Raw genomic sequence first — 23,176 nt, forward strand, 5'->3', positions numbered from 1 at the left:
GCCCGTTCGGTTGCTCCCGTCCTACCACAGGCTTGTGCGCGAACCGGTCCTGATTGCCCTACACATCCAATATCGCAGATCGTTATCCGTCTTTCGTGGCGCCGGACGGCTAAGGCCTGTGAGCCTGACAAGCGCAATCCTCACAAGGCTGGACGAAGATTCACTGAGACGGAAACATCCGCGAGTTGGTGTTGATGACCAGGAGAGAGCCGTTGACCTGAAAGGCAGCCAAGACAGGTCCAGAGCAGGCATAGGATTGCTTGAAGGCGATAGTTGGGCATGGGTTTAGATAGGGCCTTATTGCTGGAGGGAGGAAGGGCTCTTTTCATTTAACAGTTTGAATGGGACTTTGTGGGGATCTTTGGATGGGGTGTGCATTTTTGTTCATTTTTTAATGAGTGGGGTTGGGGTGGATGAGTAACATTTAACTCAACATTCCTGTTTTCGTTCTTCAATGAAACAAATAATTGTTCAATAAAATAATTAAAACTTGTTCTGTTCTACTTTAAAAATTTTTTTTTGAAATGTCATGTTTTTGTTTAATTTTGCATCGAATATTTCCAAAATTCCCCAGCTTAACTTCCCATGGAAACTTTCTGCCCCTTTGCAACCCTAGTCAAGTGTCAGGAAGGTTGTGAATCATACAAAAAAACATATTAAATCATCTTTGAAATGATCCGGTCTGATCTGTTTCCTCTAACAGTAGTCACAGTCATAATTTCTCCCATGTGTGCTCAGACTCTGAAGCTGATATAGTCCTGTGTACACAAAGCAGTATTGTTTACAAAGAACACTAATCATAATGCCTTCACGATGTTGTGTATATAAGCTGAATTAGAAAAGCCTATAAAGCACATTTTGTATGATAGATGGCTTTACAAACAAACCTGACTGAGCTACTATATCAGTAGCTAATACGATTACAACTGTTTTTGTTTATTGTGTTAGTGAGTGTTTGTATGCTCTGTCAATACATTACATTTTATTGTTTGCCTTATTGACTTGTGTGTATATGTGTTTGTGTGCAGTTTGCAGCCATAGACACAGCAGGCCAGTGCATGGCTGTAGCAGGGAGGCGGGGCTTTGCACACTACTCCTTATTCACCAGGAAATGGAAGCTGTTTGGAAACATCACTCAGGTATGTGACATTGTAGACCAAGATAAATAAAATGTTAAATGACATATTTTCTAGATGTATTTAAAATATTCTCTATTCTTTTTAAGATTTTGTCCAGATTAAACATGATGGTCGTTATCTTCTGTAATATGATCTAGCTTTCAAAACATAATTTAAGCGTCTTGTTGGCAATCTTAGGTTTGTTAAGTGTGAAAATATTGCCAGTTGTGTTTCATGCTCAAATAAAAAACCGTGTGTTTGCATGTGTGTGTGTAGGAGCAGAACATGACGGTGACAGGAGGTCTGGCTTGGTGGAAGGACTTTGTGGTGGTGGCCTGTTACAATTATATAGACCAGCAAGAGCAGGTGAGACTGAAGCACCACCTTTATTTTCTCTTAAATTCCCCTTTCTGTTTATCTAGATTCCAGTTGTGTAAGTCAGTTTTTGTGACGTTTCCTTCTGTTGACTAGTTGAGGCTCTATCAGCGCTCGGCAAACCTGGACAACGCCTTTGCATCCGTCACTAAGCTGCAGTCAGACACTCTGCTGCTGAACGTCTTCAGAGACATGGTCATCCTGTTCAGAGCCGACTGCTCCATCTGCCTCTACAGCCTGGAGCGGAGGAACGACAGGTACACATCACACCTTCAGTCTTACATTCAGAACTAGCATAGCTCCCACTGTTGCATTTCTGACTCTGGCTAGAAAAACCCTATGTTAATTAAACATACTATAAATAATATTTTCCCGGGCAAATCTCAGTCATTTGTATCCTTATAAAGATCACCTTTAAAAATTAAGATCAAGATTAAGATCAACTTTTAATAATCCCTGAGGGGAAATTCAGCACCAGTAGTCATAATATTGTTAGGTAATATGTTACTCTGCCACATTTCCCCTTGGGAAAAGAGGCATTTAGTAAAAGCTATTGACTCTACACGACAGAAGTGTTCCTCAGCATTAGGTCTGTTGAGATTATACATTGTTTTTAATGAAGTATTTGGCCGTCTTGATAACCTTTAAAGGTTGCCAGATCTGTGAGGATTCCTGCTTACTTCCTTATTCCTTATGGTGACATTTATTTCGAGTCAGATACAAGCAATTCATTAAATCAGGGAACCTTCCTGAATAAAACATTAAAGTGAGCAACATCAAGTTGTCTGCCAACATTGACTGCATTGACGTTTAATGAAAATGAGATTCTGTTTGGCAGTCGAATGCTGTTCCCTTGGATACGGAAAGCCCTGCATTTCTTTGCGTTAGGATTTGTTGGCGCTTTAGTGGTTTACCTGGAAGATATGATTCTGCCTTTTTAATAATGTTCGCCTTTATTTCCTGTTTCAGTCCACACCCGACAGCCAGTGTGGAGTTGTTGCAGGAGGTGTCGATGTCTCGCTACATCCCTCACCCCGCCCTGGTGGTCTCCGTCACACTCACCTCTGTGCGCACAGAGACCGGCATCACGTTGAAAGCCCCGCAGCAGGTAAGAAAGCTACACACACTTTCTGATATATACTGCCTCTAAAGGTGCAAGTACCTTCATGTTTAACATATGTGTGTGTGTCCATCTCAGGCCTGCATGGCAGAGAGCATCATGTTGAATCTGGCTGGCCAGCTGATCATGCTGCAGAGGGACCGCTCAGGGCCGCAGGTACGGGAGAAGGAGACGCCTGCCAACTCCAAGAAGCTGGTGAGTCCCAACAATAACCAATGCATTGTCTCTAGTTTTTTCTGACCTCGATAAATTGCCGTTTACATGCGTGTTTGTTTACATAATGATGTGACCAGCATTTTAGCCAGGCGCGCTGTGGCTGCGGGCCACTCTACCGGCCAGGCGTGCTGTGGCTGCGGGCCACTCTACCGGCCAGGCGTGCTGTGGCTGCGGGCCACTCTACCGGCCAGGCGCGCTGTGGCTGCGGGCCACTCTACCGGCCAGGCGTGCTGTGGCTGCGGGCCACTCTACCGGCCAGGCGTGCTGTGGCTGCGGGCCAGGTGCGCTGTGACGGCCCCTACACACGGCGGCGTGCGTTGCCGCTTCAACGCTTCTGCCCATTCACTTTGAATGGGGTGACGTCACGATTCGCCGAACTGCATTGTGGGAGCAAAGCGTAGCTTCTCTCGCGGTGCTCGCTGCAAAAGTAGAGCAATGTTCTACTTTTGCCGCCTCGAATCATATGCCAGTGCAAGCTCTAGCCAATCAAACCGCGTGCTTGTGTGTCTGGGGCGGGAGATTCCTGTGATTGGTTGTTGTTACCCCCCCCGNTTTCGAGCCTGAGACCTGAAAAACAGGCTTAGGGCTAAACTGAGTTTGAGACCAGTTGTGACAGTTTGATAGTGAGTCAGCATGCAAAACACCAGGGCTGCAGTCGAATAGTCCATTTAGCTTAGGAACCTTCCTAACGGAGTGAAATGACCTGGAAGTCCCTCAGTGGCAGCCATGATAAGTGCCGTTCGAATTCTCTAGAGTCTAGGTGATAGGAAAGGAGGTTTCAAACTTCCTTTTTAACCTCCTTCAGCTTAGGAACCACTGGACCTCCCTCACCGAAAGGAGAGGAGAAAATGCTGCCCCACAATGCCTTGCAGCCGCAGCATTTGCCGCCACACAACAGTCGGCCGTTCACGGAAACAAACGATGACGGAGAAATTATATCATGAAAGTTACGGTGCTTATTAAGCATTTTAAAACGTATGTGGTAAGTTGCCAAAGTGCTTTGTTTTGAACGTTCATCAGTATTATAATCAAAAAGAGAGAAATATGAACGTTAGTGTTTACTGAAATTATCAAATAAATAAATGATCAAATACATTTGTATTGATTTTAAGATATTTTTCATACAATCATACGTATTGGGATCATTTGTATTAATGTGGACCGGAGGGAGAGGGTGACGAGCATAAGTTTCACTTTCCTTTTTTATTTCAATTTCAACTTTGGTCATGAAGAATATGTTCCTCCGTTGTCCACGTTCATAAATCATAAAACAACAGCATCAGAGCGCGGTGCAGAGTCTCTAGATGGGTTTACAGTAGTCCCTCGTTCTTATTAAACATCCATGTAGTCCGTTGTATAGAACACTGTAGTTTCCATAGTTTCACCACAGCAGCAGACGCACAAAATGACGTCCGCTGGCGCACCATAAACACGTCGGATAGTGAAAGTGCAGTCGGATTCTCTAACGTACCGCTGTCTCTTCTCCTAAGTCCTTTTGAATTCTCCTATCCACTATCCCTTAACCCCATGACGTTTCACTCAAAGGTCAAGGAATAGACGATAGGGTTAGAACTTAGGAGCTGATTTTTGGACTATTCGACTGCAACCCCGGACCCTGAAACTGAAGCATATCAATGAAACTCAGCCACTATTCACTTTATAATTTTTAGCTTTTAAAACAAACATGTCAAAACACCTTATGTTACAAAAGCCCATCATGTCCACTCACCCACCTGGACCCATCTGTAAATGTTATGTTAACATTGTGTGCTTCCTGTGTGTATTTGTGAGACCCATCAACCACATTAAGTGTTTTTGCTTCCCCATAAAAGACTTGAAACCTTTTTTAAATGTTATATTATTGAAACCTACAGTATGTTTACATCCATGTTGGCTAGCATGCGTTTGTTTTCTTCACTGACTTTGCGGGGGCCCTGCTTCGCTTATTTGCTCATTATTGCCACCAACTGTCAATCAATTCAATCGCGGGAAACTTTCAGTCGGAATGTGCTTCTTCTCATCCAGTAGTAGAAAACTACATTTTGAATTACTTTGTAGTTAAAAGTTATGGTAAAACTATGCATTGATGTCCTCCTCTAGATTCATTCCTTTGTAAAGACAAGATGCTTTACTGATCCTTTGAGGTTTTGGCCACGGCAGTATTGGTCCAAAGGGCTAGCAGTTTCAACAAGACGTTATGTGTGACTAAATTCTTTCTTATTGACTGGACTTTCCCATTTGCTTGGAACAGCACTGTTACCCTTCTAGGAAGTGTCTGAGAGGCCAATATCATAAACTTGGCTTCACTGGCCCAAACAGTGTGGCTCCCAGCCAGAGGATCTCACGCTTCAGTGGAAGTTCTCCAGCTGACTCACAGTAGAAGGACACCCTCAGACTTGACTTGAAGACAAGCCAACTTAGGGGTCTCTCTACATCCATTTAAGCATCCAAAGAAAGCAGCTGCAGTGATTAGTAATAATAAACTACTCCTTACAGAGGTTAAGGATGTCTGGATGCATCCAAGGACCAGACTTTGGGGCATTTCCATCTTACAGCACAAACTGTGTAAATACTCACACTCCTAAAAGATCAGAGTGAGTTATTGTTTATTGGCTGTTTAACTTCAATGTGTGCTATTCATGTCATTATTCAAAGCAAAATAATTCATAATGTGCTTTCAAATGACTTCTGCATTATTGACAATAATAGAATAACATCCAAACATTTGTTATCAATTACTCTACAAAAGAGTAATATTAGCCATGTCATTATCACAATATATTTTAAATACTGTGCAAAAAGCTTTTATGAACTTTTTGTTATGTGTTTGTATGTAGGACGGGTGCCTCCTTTCCTGCTCAGTAGATGTTGTCCAGGCATTTTGCCATCTTTTGGAGAAGATTTCTTCTTTGGTACAGATTGGAGGAGGTCACTTCCTCCTTAGATTTACTGATAGCCAGCAGATCACTGGAGGCAGAACTGTATATCACATCGTACGCCATCACATCCCTGTTGAAAATAGACTTTAATTCAGGGTCTGCTATCTTTCAAACAAGAGGCCCAGAACCCTCCCCTCGAACAGAAAAGTCTGTCAATGTCAGGGGGTTTATAAGGCTATGATCTGTTTTAAGGGAAATGTAGAAAGTGCTATTGAAAAAGTACATTTTTATCATGATAACTTTTTTAATCTCCAGACAGGAAAATGAAATCACCTTGTCCTGAGGCAGGGCCTTCGTGCAGGTGTTCTTGTAAAATAATACAGGCGGCAGGATTAGCCTGGAACTAGCTTAGAATCACGCAAGGGTCTCTCTACGACTTTGCTTGTCAGTCTTGAAGAAAAGTGATCATCTAACTGTACAGAGACCTAAGTGAATCCAGAGGGGGGTCGGATACAGTGTACACTTCCACTTCACTCTATCCGATTTAATCCAAGCTGTTGTACACGGCAACCCCTTGTGGGGTGTAGAAACAAAACTGAAGACATCTGCTTAAACCTGGCCTGACCTCCGCCACATCATTGGAATACTACAGCTAGCATTGGGTAATGGAGAACACATGGGCAACGGTGTGTTTTCACACAACTCAGAAGCGGATTCAGTACATGAATGATGAATCAGAGGGGAGATGCTATGTACTTAGCATTGTGCTGCTTGTGTTCAATGTGACAATGACCAGAGCTGCAGCTGGGGGCTTTTTCTTTAAAAACAAAATGTGACTTGTCTTCTTCAAGCAGAGACATTTCAATGCATAGCCTTTGTCAGTGTCATTTGAACTTTTACGCTTGCATCGTGATAAACTAAAGCCAATCACCTAGCTTGTAGGCCAAACACACATCTTCAATGTAAGGTCGTTAGAACTATAGAGTTGTGGAATATGCAGTGTTGGGCAAGTTACTTTTAAAAAGTAACTAGTAATAGTTATAGTTACTGCTCTCAAAAAAGCAACTAGTTACTTTATTAGTGACTAAATTATAAAAGTAACTAGTAGCAAGTTACTTTACTTTAAAAATAATAACAATAAAAATACAAGTTTTTGTGTTGTTCTGTGGCACAGTAAGAGAAAAGACAACCCCCAATCATTGTATTTTTTGCGTCTGAGACTGCCAAGGCACACANTATAAAAGTAACTAGTAGCAAGTTACTTTACTTTAAAAATAATAACAATAAAAATACAAGTTTTTGTGTTGTTCTGTGGCACAGTAAGAGAAAAGACAACCCCCAATCATTGTATTTTTTGCGTTCTTTATCCCCACAAATTGAAAATAGTGGTTATATCTCCAAGTTGTAAATGCGCTGCTGCTCTCGCTGATACGGCCCGTCCACACAGCGGCGTGCGTTGTCGCTTGCCGGCGGGCGTGTCTGAAACTCGACCAACAACCAATCACATGAATCTCCCGCACCACAAGCAGCGGTTTGATTGGCTAGAGCNTTGGTGTGTGGTGCGAGACGGGAAATTTAGTTCATTGAGCGGTTTCACACAAAAAAAGTTACTTCAAAGTTTTACGACACATTTTTTTTTTTTTGACTTGCAAAATTATCTTTTAAATTGACAAACATCATATGTGTAATTCGTGGCACAATTCAAACGGGATCGAAAGATAATCTTTCTCTCTCCATTGACTTCAATACATACTTTTTCCGAAATAAGGTTCCATGGAGGTCCCCCGGAAGGGGAGGGACTTCGCCTGTATGGGATCAGGAGTACAAAACAACAATTCATTATCAATAGCGATATAGCACTTTTTTCCCCCCCAATGTCAAATGATGTTCATCATCAGTTTGGATCTGAACTGTGTGGACAGAAGAAGATGGTACTCTCTGATATTGTTAAATCTGCTTTCTGTTTACATCAACATGACTGATTGTCAGCGTCCCTCAGCGCTCCTCTCTCTCACTATCTCACTGTTGTGAACAAAGTGTGATAAACTCCAGAGTCTGAATCAGGAAGCTCCGCGATAAAAGTCTGCTGACGTTCATCCGAAGGACCAATGTCTGCAGCAATAAGCCAACTGAGGCTGGATCAAATCCATTTAGAGTTTTCTATTTTTTAAAATAATAGATACATCAATATGTAAAGAAAAAACAGCATGCAAGGTGACCAACAATAACAAGGCGATAGAAGTACAAATATATTAACATGATTACCATGTTTCCAACAATTTTCAAGCATCAAGATTGGTAAATAGTTTTTTTATAGAGTGTCAAACCACGTTGTTACAGTACAATAAACGTCTTGATCTTGTTTGTTTTTAATCACATAAATGTACCTTAATTAATTGGACATTTAGACTTAAAGTCAGAACAAATAAGCTGAGCTATTGTTAGCGGTAGCTCGGCTAGCAGCCCCCTCTACCCCAGTCAAAAACACAGATTCTTTTAACTTTAACAGCTTTGTTGAGTGTTTAAAAAAAAAATAACTACTCACTGTGTCCATTCATCTATGAAGATTAGGAAATGTCTTAGGACAGTGATCACCAACCTTTAAAAAAAAAAAGAAAGATATCTCGACCTTGGGGAAAGGCAAGATGTATTTATCGAAGCATTGAAGGAAAAATACAGGCCAGACTGCCCTTCAAATAATGCATTATATTTAGGCTAATTTTAGTTGAATTACATGAAATCCATCGGTTAAACTTTCTATTTGTTGCATCCAAGAACATAATGTTACTAGCATATAAGATAAGCTGTATTGATTTAAGAATTGTACGACCTTAATTTCTAAGTTACCTTCTTTTATCTCACTTCAATTCAATGCATCTGTATTGGCATGATCATATCGAAAACACAGTGTTGCCAAAGCACATTGTACAAGGTGGTACCTCAGTAAAACTACCATGTTAACACTTTATATGCTTTAAAATAAAGGAATGAACTCAATTGATGGATATGCTTTGCTACGCTGAAAATAAAAACAATAGCTGAGTCAAGAGAAACAGAGAGGGAGTGGTTTGTAATATCAAACATTAATAAGGAATAATGCATTTCTGTATGCTTTTTCCTATTCTTTTTCAGGAGGTACGGGGAAAGTCTCAAAGCTCTACCAATGATAGACTGTATAGTCTGTAGACTGTTAGACTGGTTGGTCACTATTCCCTTTGGATAATTCAGCTCCCAGTAAAACAAAATAAACATCAGAGGACCTCTACACACACAGCCACATCTTACACTTGCAGGAGGGTTTTCAGTGGCAAAGAGGTGACTTTAGATTTGTTTGTAAAGTTACTTTATGGCTGTTTATTAATGCTTTTGCCATGTGTGGTGTTAAATTAAAAAAAAAAGCTTCCTCACATTATTTCTCAAATGTTGATGAAGACAGTTTGTGTCAACAAAGAGAACAACAGCCTCATGTTAATTAACCCTATTTAGAACTGCTTCAATAAAGAGAGCAATGAATTATCAAGCAATGTTGCCATGGAATTCCTTTTAAAGATTTGGAACAATTAAAAGAAGTTAAACATATTTGACTGAAATGTTAAGATTGGCTACTTTATTCCTTGAATGAAAAAATACAATCATATTCTTTTTTGTTTTTGTCGAAAACATGTGAAATTGTTGGGCAGAGATAACTTCCTAATCGTATTTTATTTATAATAAGACCCGAGGAACCACCAATATGAATATGCATATGTTGTTATAATCAGTGTTGGGCAAGTTACTTTTAAAAAGTAACTAGTAATAGTTATAGTTACTGCTCTCAAAAAAGTAACTAGTTACTTTATTAGTTACTAAATTATAAAAGTAACTAGTAGCAAGTTACTTTGCTTTACTTTAAAAATAATAACAGTTTTTGTGTTGTTCTGTGGCACAGTAAGAGAAAAGACAACTCCCCGTCATTGTATTTTTTGCGTCCTTTATCCCCACAAATTGAAAATAGTGGTTATATCTCCAAGTTCTAAATGCGCTGCTGCTCTCGCTGATACTTGCATCTGCCATTGTGTGTGTGTTTGTGTGTGTGCTGGTGGTGGGCGTTGCCGTGTGTGTTAGCAAGTGTTTGTGTGTCTGTGTATTTTCCCCATAAGGACCCGGCCAACTCTGTCTCTGATTGGCTTACCTTGAAATGTTACCCCGCGTTAACTAATCATCACTCCTCACATCACTTTCACTTTTCCATGGTGCTGTGAGAGGACATCGCTGTATTCGCCTGTAAATTACATCCGCAGGGAGATTCTGTTCAGTTGGATCACATAATGTAACGCAGTAACGCACCCATTTAAATCACAGTAACTATAACGGCGTTAGTCAATGGGAATAGTTAACTAGTAACGTTATTAGTTACCGCAAAAGGTAGTTGCGTTACAGTAACGCGTTAGTTTGTAACGTGTTAGTCCCAACACTGCTTATACCACAGATGCATTCGACGTTCAGTAGTTGATGGCAGGGGATGTTGATGCTGGCCCTGATAACTTTTTCTTACGGGGCTATTTTTATCAGATCTGTAGCCTTTGGTGTCACTGGCTTAATGCTTATGTTAAATATTGTTCAAGCATTCTAAAGCAGACTAATATGCCAGTGATGGTAAATCAGTAGCCAGAGGTTTGTCCTTTAAAAGACACTGTTGGGGTTAGTTATAATCTTTAACGTCAGTGGTCTTAAAACCTGGTCTTAAAAGCAACTTCACACATCTTGTCAATAGAAACATAACACAACCTTCACCCAACAAATGTGTTGTCCCCAGGAGCAGCATATTAAGTCTAGGTTGTATTAATAAATCCCTTTCCTTCTCCCCTAGCTACAATTTTGTCCTCCCGTGGTGCTTGCCCAGTGTGTGGAGAACGTGTGGACCACCTGTCGCTCCAACAAGAAGAAGCGCCACCTGCTGGAGGCCCTGTGGTTGTCCTGCGGCGAGGCGGGCATGAAGGTGTGGCTGCCTCTGTTTCCCCGAGACCACCGCAAGCCCCACTCCTTCCTCTCCAGACGCATCATGCTGCCCTTCCACATCAACATCTACCCTCTGGCCGTGCTGTTCGAGGACGCCCTGGTGCTGGGGGCCTCCAACGAGACGGTGCTCTACGACGGGCTACAGGGCCCCTCTGAGCCGCTGGAGGCGCTGTTCCCCTACTGCACTGTGGAGAGGACGTCCCAGATCTACCTCCACCACATCCTGAGGCAGCTGCTGGTGCGCAACCTGGGTGAACAGGTACGAGGAGCCGCCATACTTAGGGAGAAATCAACATGAGTGTACTTACGCATTCTCAAACAGTTCAATTACATGATGAGGCTTTGCTTGTTTGCACTCCTACAAAGTACATAAACTCTTTTCCATTACTTTAAAACAATTCGATTTTTTTTTAGAGAAACGCCATTTTGGTACATCGATGGGATCCACAGTTACAGAATAAAAACAACCAGTGATCGTCGTAGTCTTAACTTCTGTTGCACATCGACTGAAGAGCCATGCTTTTGAATTTGTTCCCTGGTTTTTCTTCTCTTGAAGTCAGACAAAATTCAAACACACATTCATAACCAAAACAAACCAGTAAACCAAAAAGGGAGAGAGCAATAAGCAAACTGACAGACAAAAAATAATACAAAAAAAAGGAAACAGATGAGGGACAGTGGAGTGTCTCCATTAGACAAAAATAGACGACATTTGAAGAAGGTTGAGAAGGGCTGCCACTTGGTGTAAGACGTACAGGAATCGCCTCAGAGATGATTTAATCTTTTCCAGTTTTAGGAAAGACATAACATCCCTGAGCCACTTCTTTGGAAGTGTTTTATTCCATGACCTAACGTCCTCTCTACCACAGGCTTTGATGCTGGCTCAGTCCTGTGCCTCCCTGCCCTACTTCCCCCACGTCATGGAGCTGATGGTGCACGTGGTGCTGGAGGAAGAGGCCACGTCGCGGGAGCCCATCCCCGACCCTCTGCTGCCCACCGTGGCCAAGTTCATCACCGAGTTCCCCCTCTTCCTCCAGACCATCGTCCACTGTGCCAGGAAGACGGAGTACGCCCTGTGGAACTACCTGTTTGCCGCCGTGGGAAACCCCAAAGATCTGTTTGAGGAGTGTCTCATGGCCCAAGACCTGGACACAGCAGCCTCCTATCTGATTATACTGCAGGTAGAGACACGATGACACTGCATGATCAGTTAGCTGTTCAGAGCATAATGCAGCGATGATCAGACATAAATGAATTCATTGTGATACCTGACCTAAAACTGTTCAGGGTGTCATGCTATCAAAAAAAAAGCTCACAGTCTCCATTTCTGCTCCTTCTCTCTGTGAAGAACATGGAGGTTCCAGCAGTGAGCAGACAACACGCCACTTTACTCTTCAACACGGCACTCGAGCAGGGCAAGTGGGACCTCTGCCGGCACATGATCCGATTCCTCAAAGCCATCGGATCTGGGGAGATGGATACTCCTCCCCCAACACCCACCACTCAGGTAAAGAACTTTCAATAATCTCAACAAACATTTATTTCCTTTGTTTATTGTTGTTGTTCTTTGACTAGCTCTATAGAAATCAGTCAGCAATCTGTTGGAATCTGTCCAACAGTTTTAATCTCAATTGTGTTTTTATTCATCAACATTGAAAATGCCACCTTTCTGTTTTCCCTAATCCACAAAACCGGAAAAAAGTGGAATAATAAGGTATAAAATAAGTCATTTAATTCCTATCCATTTGCTTTAAAACAAGTACCAATGTATTCATTCCTGATGTTTAAATAGTAACAACTATTCAAAAAGCAGACGATCAAAGTGAGTAAATGACATTTTATAACAATTCAACATAAAGAGGCAACTCACAGACGTGCAGAACAAGCATCAAAGTAGTTGCTAGTAATCTGTCCTTGATCAAGCTAGTCTGAAACACTTTACACTTTAACAGGAAAGTTGAACTGTGCGTCTCTGTGTTTAGGAACCCAGCAGCTCAAGTGGCGGTTTTGAGTTCTTCAGAAATCGCAGCATTAGTTTGTCGCAGTCAGCGGACGCCATCGCTACGGGGAAGTTCAACCTGCAGAAGACCTTCAGTATGCCCTCGGGACCCTCTACTAAAGGGTAGGGACACACTATAGACACAGGGTATGTGTTGTTCAAAATGTCCTCACAGCAACATCTAAATCCCTCCTCTCCTTCTTCTTGTCAGTCGGGAGGTGGACTGTGCGGAGAACATGTACATCGACCTGATGCTGTGGCGTCACGCCCGCCACCTCCTGGAGCAGGTCCGCCTCCGAGACCTGGGATGCTTCTCCGCACAGCTGGGCTTCGAACTCATCGGCTGGTTGTGTCGGGAACGGAACCGCGTGGCCCGGGTCGAGGACTTTGTGTCTGCGTTGAAGCGACTCCATAAGGACTTCCTCTGGCCCTTCCCTGTTATCCCCGTGGGAAGCATCAGCTCGCCTCTGAAGAACGGACGCTGTCGCCCAGGTGAGCGAGACACGATGCAGGAGGGGGGGGTTACCTTGGTTGGTGATTGGCTAATAGTTACACAACCCAAAAAAACATTATGACATCATAAAGTGGCCAAAATCTGATCAGCTCATTTTCAGACAGGATTTTGAGAGAAGGGAATGAAACTTTCCGAATGTCTTCACACAGAGGGGACACATGTTTATGTATAAAAGACATGAAAAAGTGGGTTTATCATAATAGGTGACCGAACATGAACCAAAGTTGGCCCTCTGCTTCCCCAGTTAGCTCTCAGCTCTATCCTAATATTTCATGTTGTGTTTTTGTTGTTTCCTAAGCGCTGAGCACTCGGCTGTTGAAGTCTCAGTCGGCTGACAGTCTGCTGAACAGCGACATGGACACGGGGCCCCTTCAGGCGGACAACACCAGCCACAGCTGGCTGGACAGGCTGGAGGACAGAGCCAAGGACATGGACACGGCCTCCTCCGCCCACTCCAACCAACACTCTCCACAGACACACGACGCCATCCTGTCTCTGCTCACCAACAAAGGTAAAAAGCAGTTACTAACAGGAGAAGTATTTAAATGAATCCCTATTTCCTCTCTTAATCCTTCTCTTTCTCTCCCCTCTAGTGGAGGAGTACAGCGTGGGCTCGGCCACAGACCTGACGGAGACCAGCTCGGTGGTGGATGGTGATTGGATGATGGTTGATGAGAACTCGTCCACTCTGAGTCTCAGTCAGGCCGAGTTGGAGCACATCTCCATGGAGCTGGCTAACAAAGGCCCGCACAAGTCACAGGTGCAGCTCAGGTGAGACCCCAAACCCCTCTAACTCTCCTCCCCATGGTCCCTCTGCAGTTGGGTTTGATCCAATGTAAATCATAAGCCTGTATTTGACAGCGGTGTCTCTCTCCCCCTTCAGGTACCTCCTTCATGTGTTCATGGAGGCGGGCTGTCTGGAGTGGTGTGTGGTGATTGGTTTGATCCTGCGGGATGCCAACGTCATAAAGCAGGTGATCTGCTTCCTGGACAGCCCCGAGGTCCCCCAGGAAACTGTGCAGAGCATCCGGAACGGCCTATTGGCTGTCGACTCGTGGGTGTCCACTAACTGGTGGGTGTAACTTTGAAGTGTAATGACATTTTTACATAGAAAGCATCCTTTTTGGAATCAGAATATAAGTGATTAGTAGCCATTATGTGATGAACTCTGCAGCACTGGTTAAGGCAGCTGAACACAAACATGAAATAAGCATTTTAACACTCTGGATGCTTGTGATGTGAGATTCAAGCTTAGTTTCTTTAGAGAGCACATTTTAAAACAACAGAGGTTGACCGAAGTCAAACAACAGTGCAATGTATAGGAAATCGTAAAACATAAAAAAAATAGATACAACCAGAACAGTGCACATTACCCTCTTGTGAGACTTGTATATAGTTCTCTTGTCTTAACAATGACAGTGGCTTGTATAAAACAAAATGAGGGCAAATTCATTCATAAATTGTGCCCATTTTTCAAATAAATTAAAGTTGGAAACATTTTCAAACTAATCTTAGTTCATTTAAAAAGCCCAATCACTTAGTTGCATATCAAATCTTTTTATAAGCAATCTGAAGCTTCTGTTTTAAGGCATGAGCTGCAAACTAAATCAAGTAAACCCTATAGAGAGCTGTGATGAAGGCTGTTGTGTTTCTAACAGCATTTTCCAGTATCAACAATCGTTGACCTACATTGGGTTGATTTTTCCAACTTATAACTGAACGTAAGAGGCGATAAACCTCACCTCTAGTGAGTGGCCCAGCCCTTCATATATTTGTCTGTATGTGGCCCTCGGTGAAATAAGTTTGGACACCCCTGTGTTGGAACAATCCAAAAATGGTAGAAAATGTACCCACTCTGACCTCTTTCCCTCCTCACTCTCATCCTTTCTCCAGCCTGGGCTACAAACCCTTCCTGAGCCTGATCCAGCCCCAGCTGCAGGACCTGATGGAGGCGGCGGTGGAGGCGGTGCAGCCCGAGGCCTTCCAGCCCACCAGCCAGAGCTCCAAGCTGGGCAGCTCCGAGGGTCCGGGAGGGGCCGCGGCGCCCCGGGCGGAGGACATCCGAGGAGTAGCGGCTCCTCTGGGCCTCGCCCTGCCCTCCCTGGAACCCCCGGGAGGGTTCCCCCGTCCCCCCTCTGAGGAGTGTCCCCCCGAACAGACGGAGGAGCAGGGGGAGGAGGAGGGGGCCTACGACTGCACCCTGTCATGAAGCCAGGAGCCTCCTCTGGACTCACACCTGTGACAGAGGGGGGCGCAGCAGGGGCTGGACTGGAAATATACTCTTGTTGGAGTGTGTGTGTGTCTGAGTGTGTGTGTGTGTCTGAGTGTGTGTGTGTGTGTGTGTGTGTGCAGAAAGTACCTCTCCTGCAGGTTCTTACTTCAGTCAGTATTATCCACTCCTCAGATGTACCCCCCTGTGGATACCAAGCTACAAACCAGACGTCTCACAGACCATAATGTGCTGTTAGACAAAAGCCACCCGTCAGTTTGTGCGTCTATCCATCAGGTGTGTGGAAGCTGTGGACCAGCACATTTCATTTGTTCAAATTCTAAGAAAAATATTCTGTGTGCGTAGCTTTTTGTTTGACACTCAAGTTCAACTGGAGGCTTTGGAACGTTTTATTTCTTTTCACTGTCCAGACAAGAAGCTCCATTTGTTTCCTTTGGTGTAATGTGTGCAAGAATCAGTTCACAGGCGAGCCCTGAGTGTGTTAGCATCATGCTACATCGCCTAGCAAAACGTAGAACAAAGCTCTAGTCGTGAACCATTTACAGGAAGTGTGTCTGAGCCCACGGCGTGCACGAGAGGTGTTTCATACTTTCATACCTCATATGATTTAAAAAAAAATATTTTGTGATACCTTTTTCAATAATGTAACAGTGTACAAAATAACATTATTTTTCTATCCATTACACCTCGTCCTTCTTGAGCCTCCCCTTAGAAGCATGGTATGAATTCTTTGAGAAGTGGCGCCCTGAGCATTTCTGAGAATACGATCGCGGAGTGTGCGGATTAGTTTCCAAACACATTTCGTACACCACGTTTGCTGATACCCAGACCCAAATATGTCCGAGTGCGCTGTCTGATATTCTTCACGTGTTCCAGATTTAAGACAACAGTCAGAGCAGTGTTGAGCAGATTTAAAGCGCCATAAAAACCAAATGATGTGATATGTTCTCCAGCTTTTAAACACACATTTGGGTTTAAGTGTCCGTCTGGGAGATGAGAATGTGTTTCCTTTCATCAGCGAGGCAGATTTTGTGTTATTAAATCCATCCTACTCTGAAGACTTCATACTTATTGAAAGAGGATCCATCCCTTCCCTCAGCAGCAGTGTTAACAGTCAGTATCATTGGCTGTAATGGAAGAATTGTAATTTGACTTGGCATATCACCTCCCTGAACCTCTAAGACTGATTTCTGGTTTGTGTGGATTACCTGGATGCGTGTACCACATTGTATTGAGAACGTGTTGACTTGCTTGGTGACTCATCACATGCAAATAGATTCTAATTGTATTAGTCTTCATTTATGGTATTATTTATTGGCATTATAGCTGCCTCTGAATTTTGCTCGGTTTGTTTTTAATGACTGATAACAAACTTGTCCCCCTTTGATGAAATCAAACTCGTGTATTGGCTCTCTACCGCAGGAACTAAACGGTTCATCAGTCAGTATTATATTGTGCAATGTATCGAAATGTTACTCAGCTTTATTTTTGTATGTTCTTTTCCCCAGCTTTTACTGACCATGATAGACCAAATTATATTTTATAGATACCTTTTAGCTCTCTTGTAATGAGATGAGTCGGGTGTCGTATCGTATCATGTATGAATTGCCTGTGTTGTTCAAACACTCTCAAAAGGGCAGAGTGATGAACTCAACATAACCCCCTCCCCCCCGAACAAGCGTACAGCAACACTACGCTGCTCCGCTGTACGCTTTACTTGAAAAACGGTAACACGACGAACCAAAGACTTGACGACCAGAGGCCTTCTGCTCCCACCGGTTGCTTCAAATCGAGTGTCTCACGACGCAAATGGGAGAAAACAAAAACACCCTCACCCCTCCCCCCTCCTCAGAATCTAACCATTGATGCTCAAACTCATTCTGACGAGACAGTTTCCTAGGGAAATGATGAATACTGCAGATGTTTTCTGGTTCCCTTCTCTGCAGGTGGGGGCAGGTCATGGTACATCCCCCCCCCTCCCCTCCGTGTACAGTTTAAATTGTTTCCTGATTAGATTTCTTTTTCTTTTTTTTCTGGGGCATCGGCAGCAAACATCCTCAGTGCAGTGTAAAAATACTCTCGTACATTTGCCTTTTCAACTCATGTTTGGTTTTCTACTTCATTTGTTCTCCTTGTACATAAAAGACCAATAAATTATTTTTAAAAATGATGAGTGGCCTGTGTTTCTGCTGTTTACATGTAGTGATATGAGCCAGGAGGAATTTAATATTAATGCTAAATCATTTATATACAAAATAATAGTACATTGGTTTCATGTGACAGCATGAACTGATTTAACATTTTTTTAAATAAATACACTTCTCTCACTATTACTCGTGGCAAATTCCAAAGCACAAACAAAAAGGAGTGCTACAATCACCTATCCTAATCTGTAATGCTGCATTGAGTCGATATTCATATTCTATAGAGAAGAAACCCTGAAATCTAATAAAACCATTTGTCTTATCTGTAAAGTTTGATTCTAACATGACATGGAGGCTATTGAAATATGAACCGAGTTTAAAAAGGACAATACAACCAACAACAATATTGTAATAAGCGTTTTTAATGCTGTACAGGTGCTAATTTAATTCAAGCTTTTTGCATAAGATCAAATCATCCTGTCCAATCAACAGATGGATACCCTGTCACCAGATCATTCCCAATAAAACCAGTCATATCAATCAGTTCATTTCAATTGAAAGACAAATATGCAATGAAGCAAAACAGCAGTTCAAGGAGTTATTGAACATTTCAAATAACTCACAAAAATGAACAAAATCATCAGTTTAAAAAAAAAATAACATTAATTGAACAACAGTTAGAGAAGTAGGCATGAGTGATGTTGGAACAGGTAACTACAACAAAACAATTTGAACATCTTTTAAAAAAGAAGGACATCCAGGCATTAAGACGTTTCCCTGTGTCCCAGAATAGATGTCAGTACATTGTGTGATGAAGGTAACGCTACATCCTAGTGTGATTCTACCCAACCTCTCAGTCTAAACTGAGTTACATTAGATTCTGTTGCAAACTATTTCAAATCAAATCACTGTTTAATTTATGTTAAGCTCTCTCTGTGTTTCTTTACTCTAACAGTGGGAGCACCAACGGCGTCAGGGGAGCCGTTTCACAGCGTTTTAAATCGAGACGTCTTTCATCAGTGTCTAACAAAATCACTATAGGCCTATGACTTTCCACAGATGATTAGAAAATAACCATTTACACTTGTTAATAAAGCTTTTCCTCCCGTAGACGCTCTGCATATTCACTTTCAATAAAACAGATTTAGATCAACTCAAGTCACTTAAATAAGCATCTACACACTGATGTGTGTGTCTGTTGAGGTTCGGGGAGAGCAGCACTGAGTTAACGCAGCAGCAGCATCTGTTACACACACATTTACATTACTGCCAACTACTGTCCTTGGGGTTGACTTGCTTTCACTGTAGTATCTGGGGTTAATGGCTAAAACGCACACAAAACACAGGTATGGTCCTATTAGGATTGACAAAAAGAAACAAACGTGATGAGTAGCATCAAATCTCTTTCACCGGCCAATTACAAAAAACTATTCCTACAATACAGTCTAAGTGAATTCATAACAGAAGAGGTCTGATGTGTTTAGTTTTATGAAGGGACACTGAGGAGAGATGTGTCACCTGCTCTCACACACAGATGGAGTTAGAGTACTTTAAAGACGTGTGCATAAGCGAAGGAGCAGAGTAGGACCGCTAACTGCCGAGTGTCGTCTAAGGCTGGGATGGATTTAAGTTGAAACTCTCCAACAGACAACAGCATAAAAACAGTGCATCACCTGATAGCTTTAAAAACCACTGAGTCGTTGGTTTCTACGACAGTAAACAGTTTGTGTCGTTGGAAGCGAAATGTTAAGGCCTCCTTCATGTCAGCATGTCGGAAAACATGGATCACAACGAGGAGTTTTTCTCCCACGCCTTTACAACCCGATGCCACATTGAGAGGGAGTCAAACTTTAGACAAGCAACAGTGGACATTGTTGTTTGAACAGATTCCTAATTGGGGGACGGTCACTTGATAACAGATGGGATTTAACCGCCTGCAGATCATCATAACGGTGCTTTATATTCCATTCAAAATAATCTCTCTAAAGTGAGCTAAATCATTCCCACTTGTTCAACAGTCACATTCAAACCACGACACGAGGACAATAAAAGCTGTTATCACAAAGTATGGATCACTGCAGAGGTAGTGGTGACACCAGTATACTCCCTCAGGCGGCTTGTTAGGTGGTGAAACAGCTCCGTGAAGCTCCTCCCCCACACCTGTTCATTTCTAGAACTTTCCGAAACCAACATTAACAACCACTTTGCACTTAAATGACCGATGTTACGGTGATCCTTGAACCTTCCTCTAGCTTTCTTGGCACTTTTCACATGAGCGACCAAGCGCAACACGCCGAGTGCATTTCCTCCAGGAGAGATTGACCTTTAACCCCTGTGTGTAATCTCTCCAGTCACTGCACCGCTTCTCTTCAAGTGTGACCCGGCCCTGAATGTACCGTGGTGCTGTCAGGGCCCGGCTATCTGAAGGAGCAAGTTGTGGTACTTCGGCTCTAGATGGAAAGGCTCCACGTGAGATGAGTGAACTATGTGAAATATTAGCAACACACACACAAGAAAAGACACTGCTAAGAGCTGTCGGCAGCAGCACCGATGTGAACGTTTAAATGATTGAGGGTATCTACATTTAATTTACCCTTAAATAAAACCTATATAACTGCTTTTGGCGATGCATAATGTCGGTTATTTCCCAATGACCTCAGAGGGTATTTTCTGTAGATAGTGATGACATTTGGTAACAATTATAGTGTGGAGTTGGTTGGCTTTCCGGCCGCTCACCCTCAAGGCCCCGGGGAATAATGCTAGTCACGGGACATTCAGACTGCCCCTGTTTCAAGACCATTTCAACACAAGTAGGCTGAAACATTAAGACTTATATCGCCCTATGCACAGACTCCCCAGGAAGGCTGCTCCTTTAAAGGACACATTGACATTTTGATTCTAGTCAGCTGTTTCCATCCAACAGGCACAGCCTCTGCACGCCAGCTCTCTGACAGTTAACGCAGACTGTTGGCGTTCCTCATGTAAACACAGCGGTACGACTTGCTAATCAGTGGTGCTACTGAGGAGTTCAGATGAGCAATTTCACTGTTAACAGAAAAACGATTTGCTCAGAATATAAACAAGTGCATGTTGGTGAAAAGCAACTTTCAAAGTGTCAACGTTTCCAGTCAAAGTCAGAGAAAGGGTCAAACAGATCCATCGGTATGTATCTACACCTACAGTGGTTCTACAGGTAGTGCTCATTCCTGCATAGGAAGCCTGATGTAATCTGAGGGGTTAGCAGGGGAAGTGGTTATTCATTCAGGAGGAATGGGCGAGGAAGGAGGCATGAGGGAAAGTGAGGAGGAGGAGGGTGAGATGGATCGAGTAAAGCAAAGGCACGACAGATTGATTTAAAAAAATAAAAAGGAAAACGGAACCCCTTTGTTTCGCTAACCCAGGAGAGAGCACGAGGCTTGTGTCTGCCGGGGCCTCGGACGATGAGTTTGTAAGCTCTCTGATAGGCTTACCTCTGCCGTGTCTCCGCGCCTCCTCCTGCTCCGTTAGCTATAAGCCTGCTGACACAGTGATGGGGGTCTCTCAGGGAGCAGGAGTGTGTTAGAGTGTCAGAGAGGAAAGGCGCCCGGGCTGGTCCTCAGTATTGTTCCTTTAAAATCAGTTTGTATGTCTCGGGGGGGGGGGCCTTTGACCCTCAGCTCTCCTCGGCGCCGTCCTCTGCGATATCTGGCGTCCCTCAGTATCGGTACATGTCGTAGGTACTGACCCAAGACGAAGGAAAAGCCCATGAGGGAAACCTGCGGAGGACTTCCTCCAGCTGAGCAGTCCTACTGTCCTGTCCGAAGAAATAGTGGGTGGAGATGGCAACGGAGATCATCCCCTCGGGGCCTGAGGGGTCCGGGTCCCTGGGGGGCTGAGGAGGAGAAGGACAGACCCCTGGTTAACACAGAGTTACCATGTGAGAGGACCAGCAGTGATCCCAGGCCTTAAGAAAAGAACACCTTGTCTTTGGCTTAGTTACGCTGCATGTGTTTGAGCTTATGCGACGGATTTCAAAAGAGTCTTTAAAAGGTCATGGAGTTTGTCTCAACAATTGGTCAAATGAAGTCTTCAAATTGGGAGTTTAAAGGTTCTCCCATGACAGCAGTCCTGCTGTGTCCTGCCAGGAGCTAATCTCCTGCAGACATCACTGAAGCAAAGGTATTCAGAAATGCAGAGATGTGAGGAATGAAAGGAATGACATCAAAACAAAACTCAACATCTGTCTAAATACTCAGCTGTCAAATGTGCAGCAGTGCCTGGTGATTTACAGAATGTTGTTGGCAAGGAAAAAACAGTGTTAAAATAATAGTTTGGGTATTTTGTTGTTGGGCATAGGAGCTGGTCAGGTTAGCTTAGCATGCATACAGGGAAGAGGGGTAAAGAACCAGCCTGGCTCTGTCTAAAAATAGAAGCCACTGTCAACAATTGTTTCCTTTAAATACCCAAGTCATAACCAATTCATTAAAAAGCATGTAATTTAACATTTAGAAAAATGAGTCAGTGATATAAAAATGTTCTGCCAAAAAAATGTCGATGCAATTTCTCTTCAAAATCCAAGCCAACAGATGGCAATGACTAACAGATTATATTCTCTTACCAAAAATAGAAAGCAGTTTGAGCAAAAAAAATCTGAAAACAACACCAATATAAAAATGTTATTGCACAATGTGTACAGACTCTTCTCGGGCTGCAGGCAGTACCTGTATTTCAAACCAGAAGGTCCATGAGGGGGCGTCGAGGCCTCGAGAATAGAACACAAAATACTCTCCACTCAGATCGAACTGAGGCGTCCCGTCTCCGAAGGACCACGTGGAGAAGCCGGCTCCTCGATGGGGCATCAGATACAGGGACATGTGACTGGGGCCTGCACGTAAACACAGACACATCACGATCAGCCAATTGAGAAATGAATGCATCCCATTATTGATAGTTTATATCCGTGACAGTGCTTATACTTTATTGGTTACAGCAGAACCGCTTGGCACCAGGGACCTAAACTGAAATGTAAACAAAGACTTAATACAATATAATAATGAATGCATATCACATGCTGTTCCTCTGCAAAGGGTTTTTATGGCAAGATGGACTTACGGTACTCTTGAACATCAACATTTCTATGACAACTTGGTAAACTTGACCTGTAGACGAAGGTTTGTTTTAAAGCTCTAAAGCAGCTACCGAATGGACCTTGGATAAAGTCATTTTTCATTATGTTAACAAGATCAAAGTTGACCTTTCAATCAATAACTTCATGTCTTAAATATCCCTGTGCAGACATCAATCTCAGTGCTGATGTAAACTCTCCCCCTCATTTTATGTGTAACCAGATATTTTTAGTGTGCCCACTCAGCCTGTCTGTGAATAGGCTGCCATCATCAGGGAGATTCTCTGCACTAATCCTCTGACTCAAGTTCAACTCAAGTCACATGACATTGGGGCTTTTTTATCGTGTCTCTTACCCCTGCCTGTATGTCCTTAGAGCAGGGGTGTCAAACTCAATTTCATCGCGGGCCACATTAGCATTATGGTTGCACTCAAAGGGCCGGTTGTAACTTTAAGACTACATAAAAATACACATAAATA

The 23,176-nt window shown here is 43.0% G+C and overlaps 2 protein-coding genes across 2 annotated transcripts in view; one reads left to right on the top strand and one right to left on the bottom strand.

Annotated features, from left to right (window-relative positions):
- Nucleotides 1-17,619, top strand: part of ric1 (RIC1 homolog, RAB6A GEF complex partner 1) — a 65,654-nt gene extending 48,035 nt beyond the window's left edge. Inside the window, exons 14-27 of the mRNA XM_010787210.1 lie at nucleotides 1,029-1,139; nucleotides 1,395-1,484; nucleotides 1,590-1,750; nucleotides 2,463-2,601; nucleotides 2,692-2,808; nucleotides 10,558-10,965; nucleotides 11,576-11,887; nucleotides 12,055-12,213; nucleotides 12,689-12,828; nucleotides 12,917-13,197; nucleotides 13,518-13,730; nucleotides 13,813-13,990; nucleotides 14,103-14,291; nucleotides 15,113-17,619. Of these exons, the coding sequence (XP_010785512.1) occupies nucleotides 1,029-1,139; nucleotides 1,395-1,484; nucleotides 1,590-1,750; nucleotides 2,463-2,601; nucleotides 2,692-2,808; nucleotides 10,558-10,965; nucleotides 11,576-11,887; nucleotides 12,055-12,213; nucleotides 12,689-12,828; nucleotides 12,917-13,197; nucleotides 13,518-13,730; nucleotides 13,813-13,990; nucleotides 14,103-14,291; nucleotides 15,113-15,428 (2,814 nt within the window). The 3' untranslated portion in view covers nucleotides 15,429-17,619. The remainder of the gene's footprint in view (nucleotides 1-1,028; nucleotides 1,140-1,394; nucleotides 1,485-1,589; nucleotides 1,751-2,462; nucleotides 2,602-2,691; nucleotides 2,809-10,557; nucleotides 10,966-11,575; nucleotides 11,888-12,054; nucleotides 12,214-12,688; nucleotides 12,829-12,916; nucleotides 13,198-13,517; nucleotides 13,731-13,812; nucleotides 13,991-14,102; nucleotides 14,292-15,112) is intronic.
- A 376-nt stretch (nucleotides 17,620-17,995) lies between these two features.
- The window catches only part of ermp1 (endoplasmic reticulum metallopeptidase 1), a 119,130-nt gene continuing 113,949 nt past the window's right edge, over nucleotides 17,996-23,176 (bottom strand). Inside the window, exons 19-20 of the mRNA XM_010787211.1 lie at nucleotides 22,294-22,457; nucleotides 17,996-21,464 (exon numbers count right to left, since the gene is read on the bottom strand). Coding sequence (XP_010785513.1) covers nucleotides 21,288-21,464; nucleotides 22,294-22,457 — 341 coding nt within the window. The 3' untranslated portion in view covers nucleotides 17,996-21,287. The remainder of the gene's footprint in view (nucleotides 21,465-22,293; nucleotides 22,458-23,176) is intronic.

The sequence above is a fragment of the Notothenia coriiceps genome, unplaced genomic scaffold (genome assembly GCF_000735185.1).
Source record: "Notothenia coriiceps isolate Sejong01 unplaced genomic scaffold, NC01 NC01_scaffold00030211, whole genome shotgun sequence".
NCBI lineage: Eukaryota > Metazoa > Chordata > Actinopteri > Perciformes > Nototheniidae > Notothenia > Notothenia coriiceps.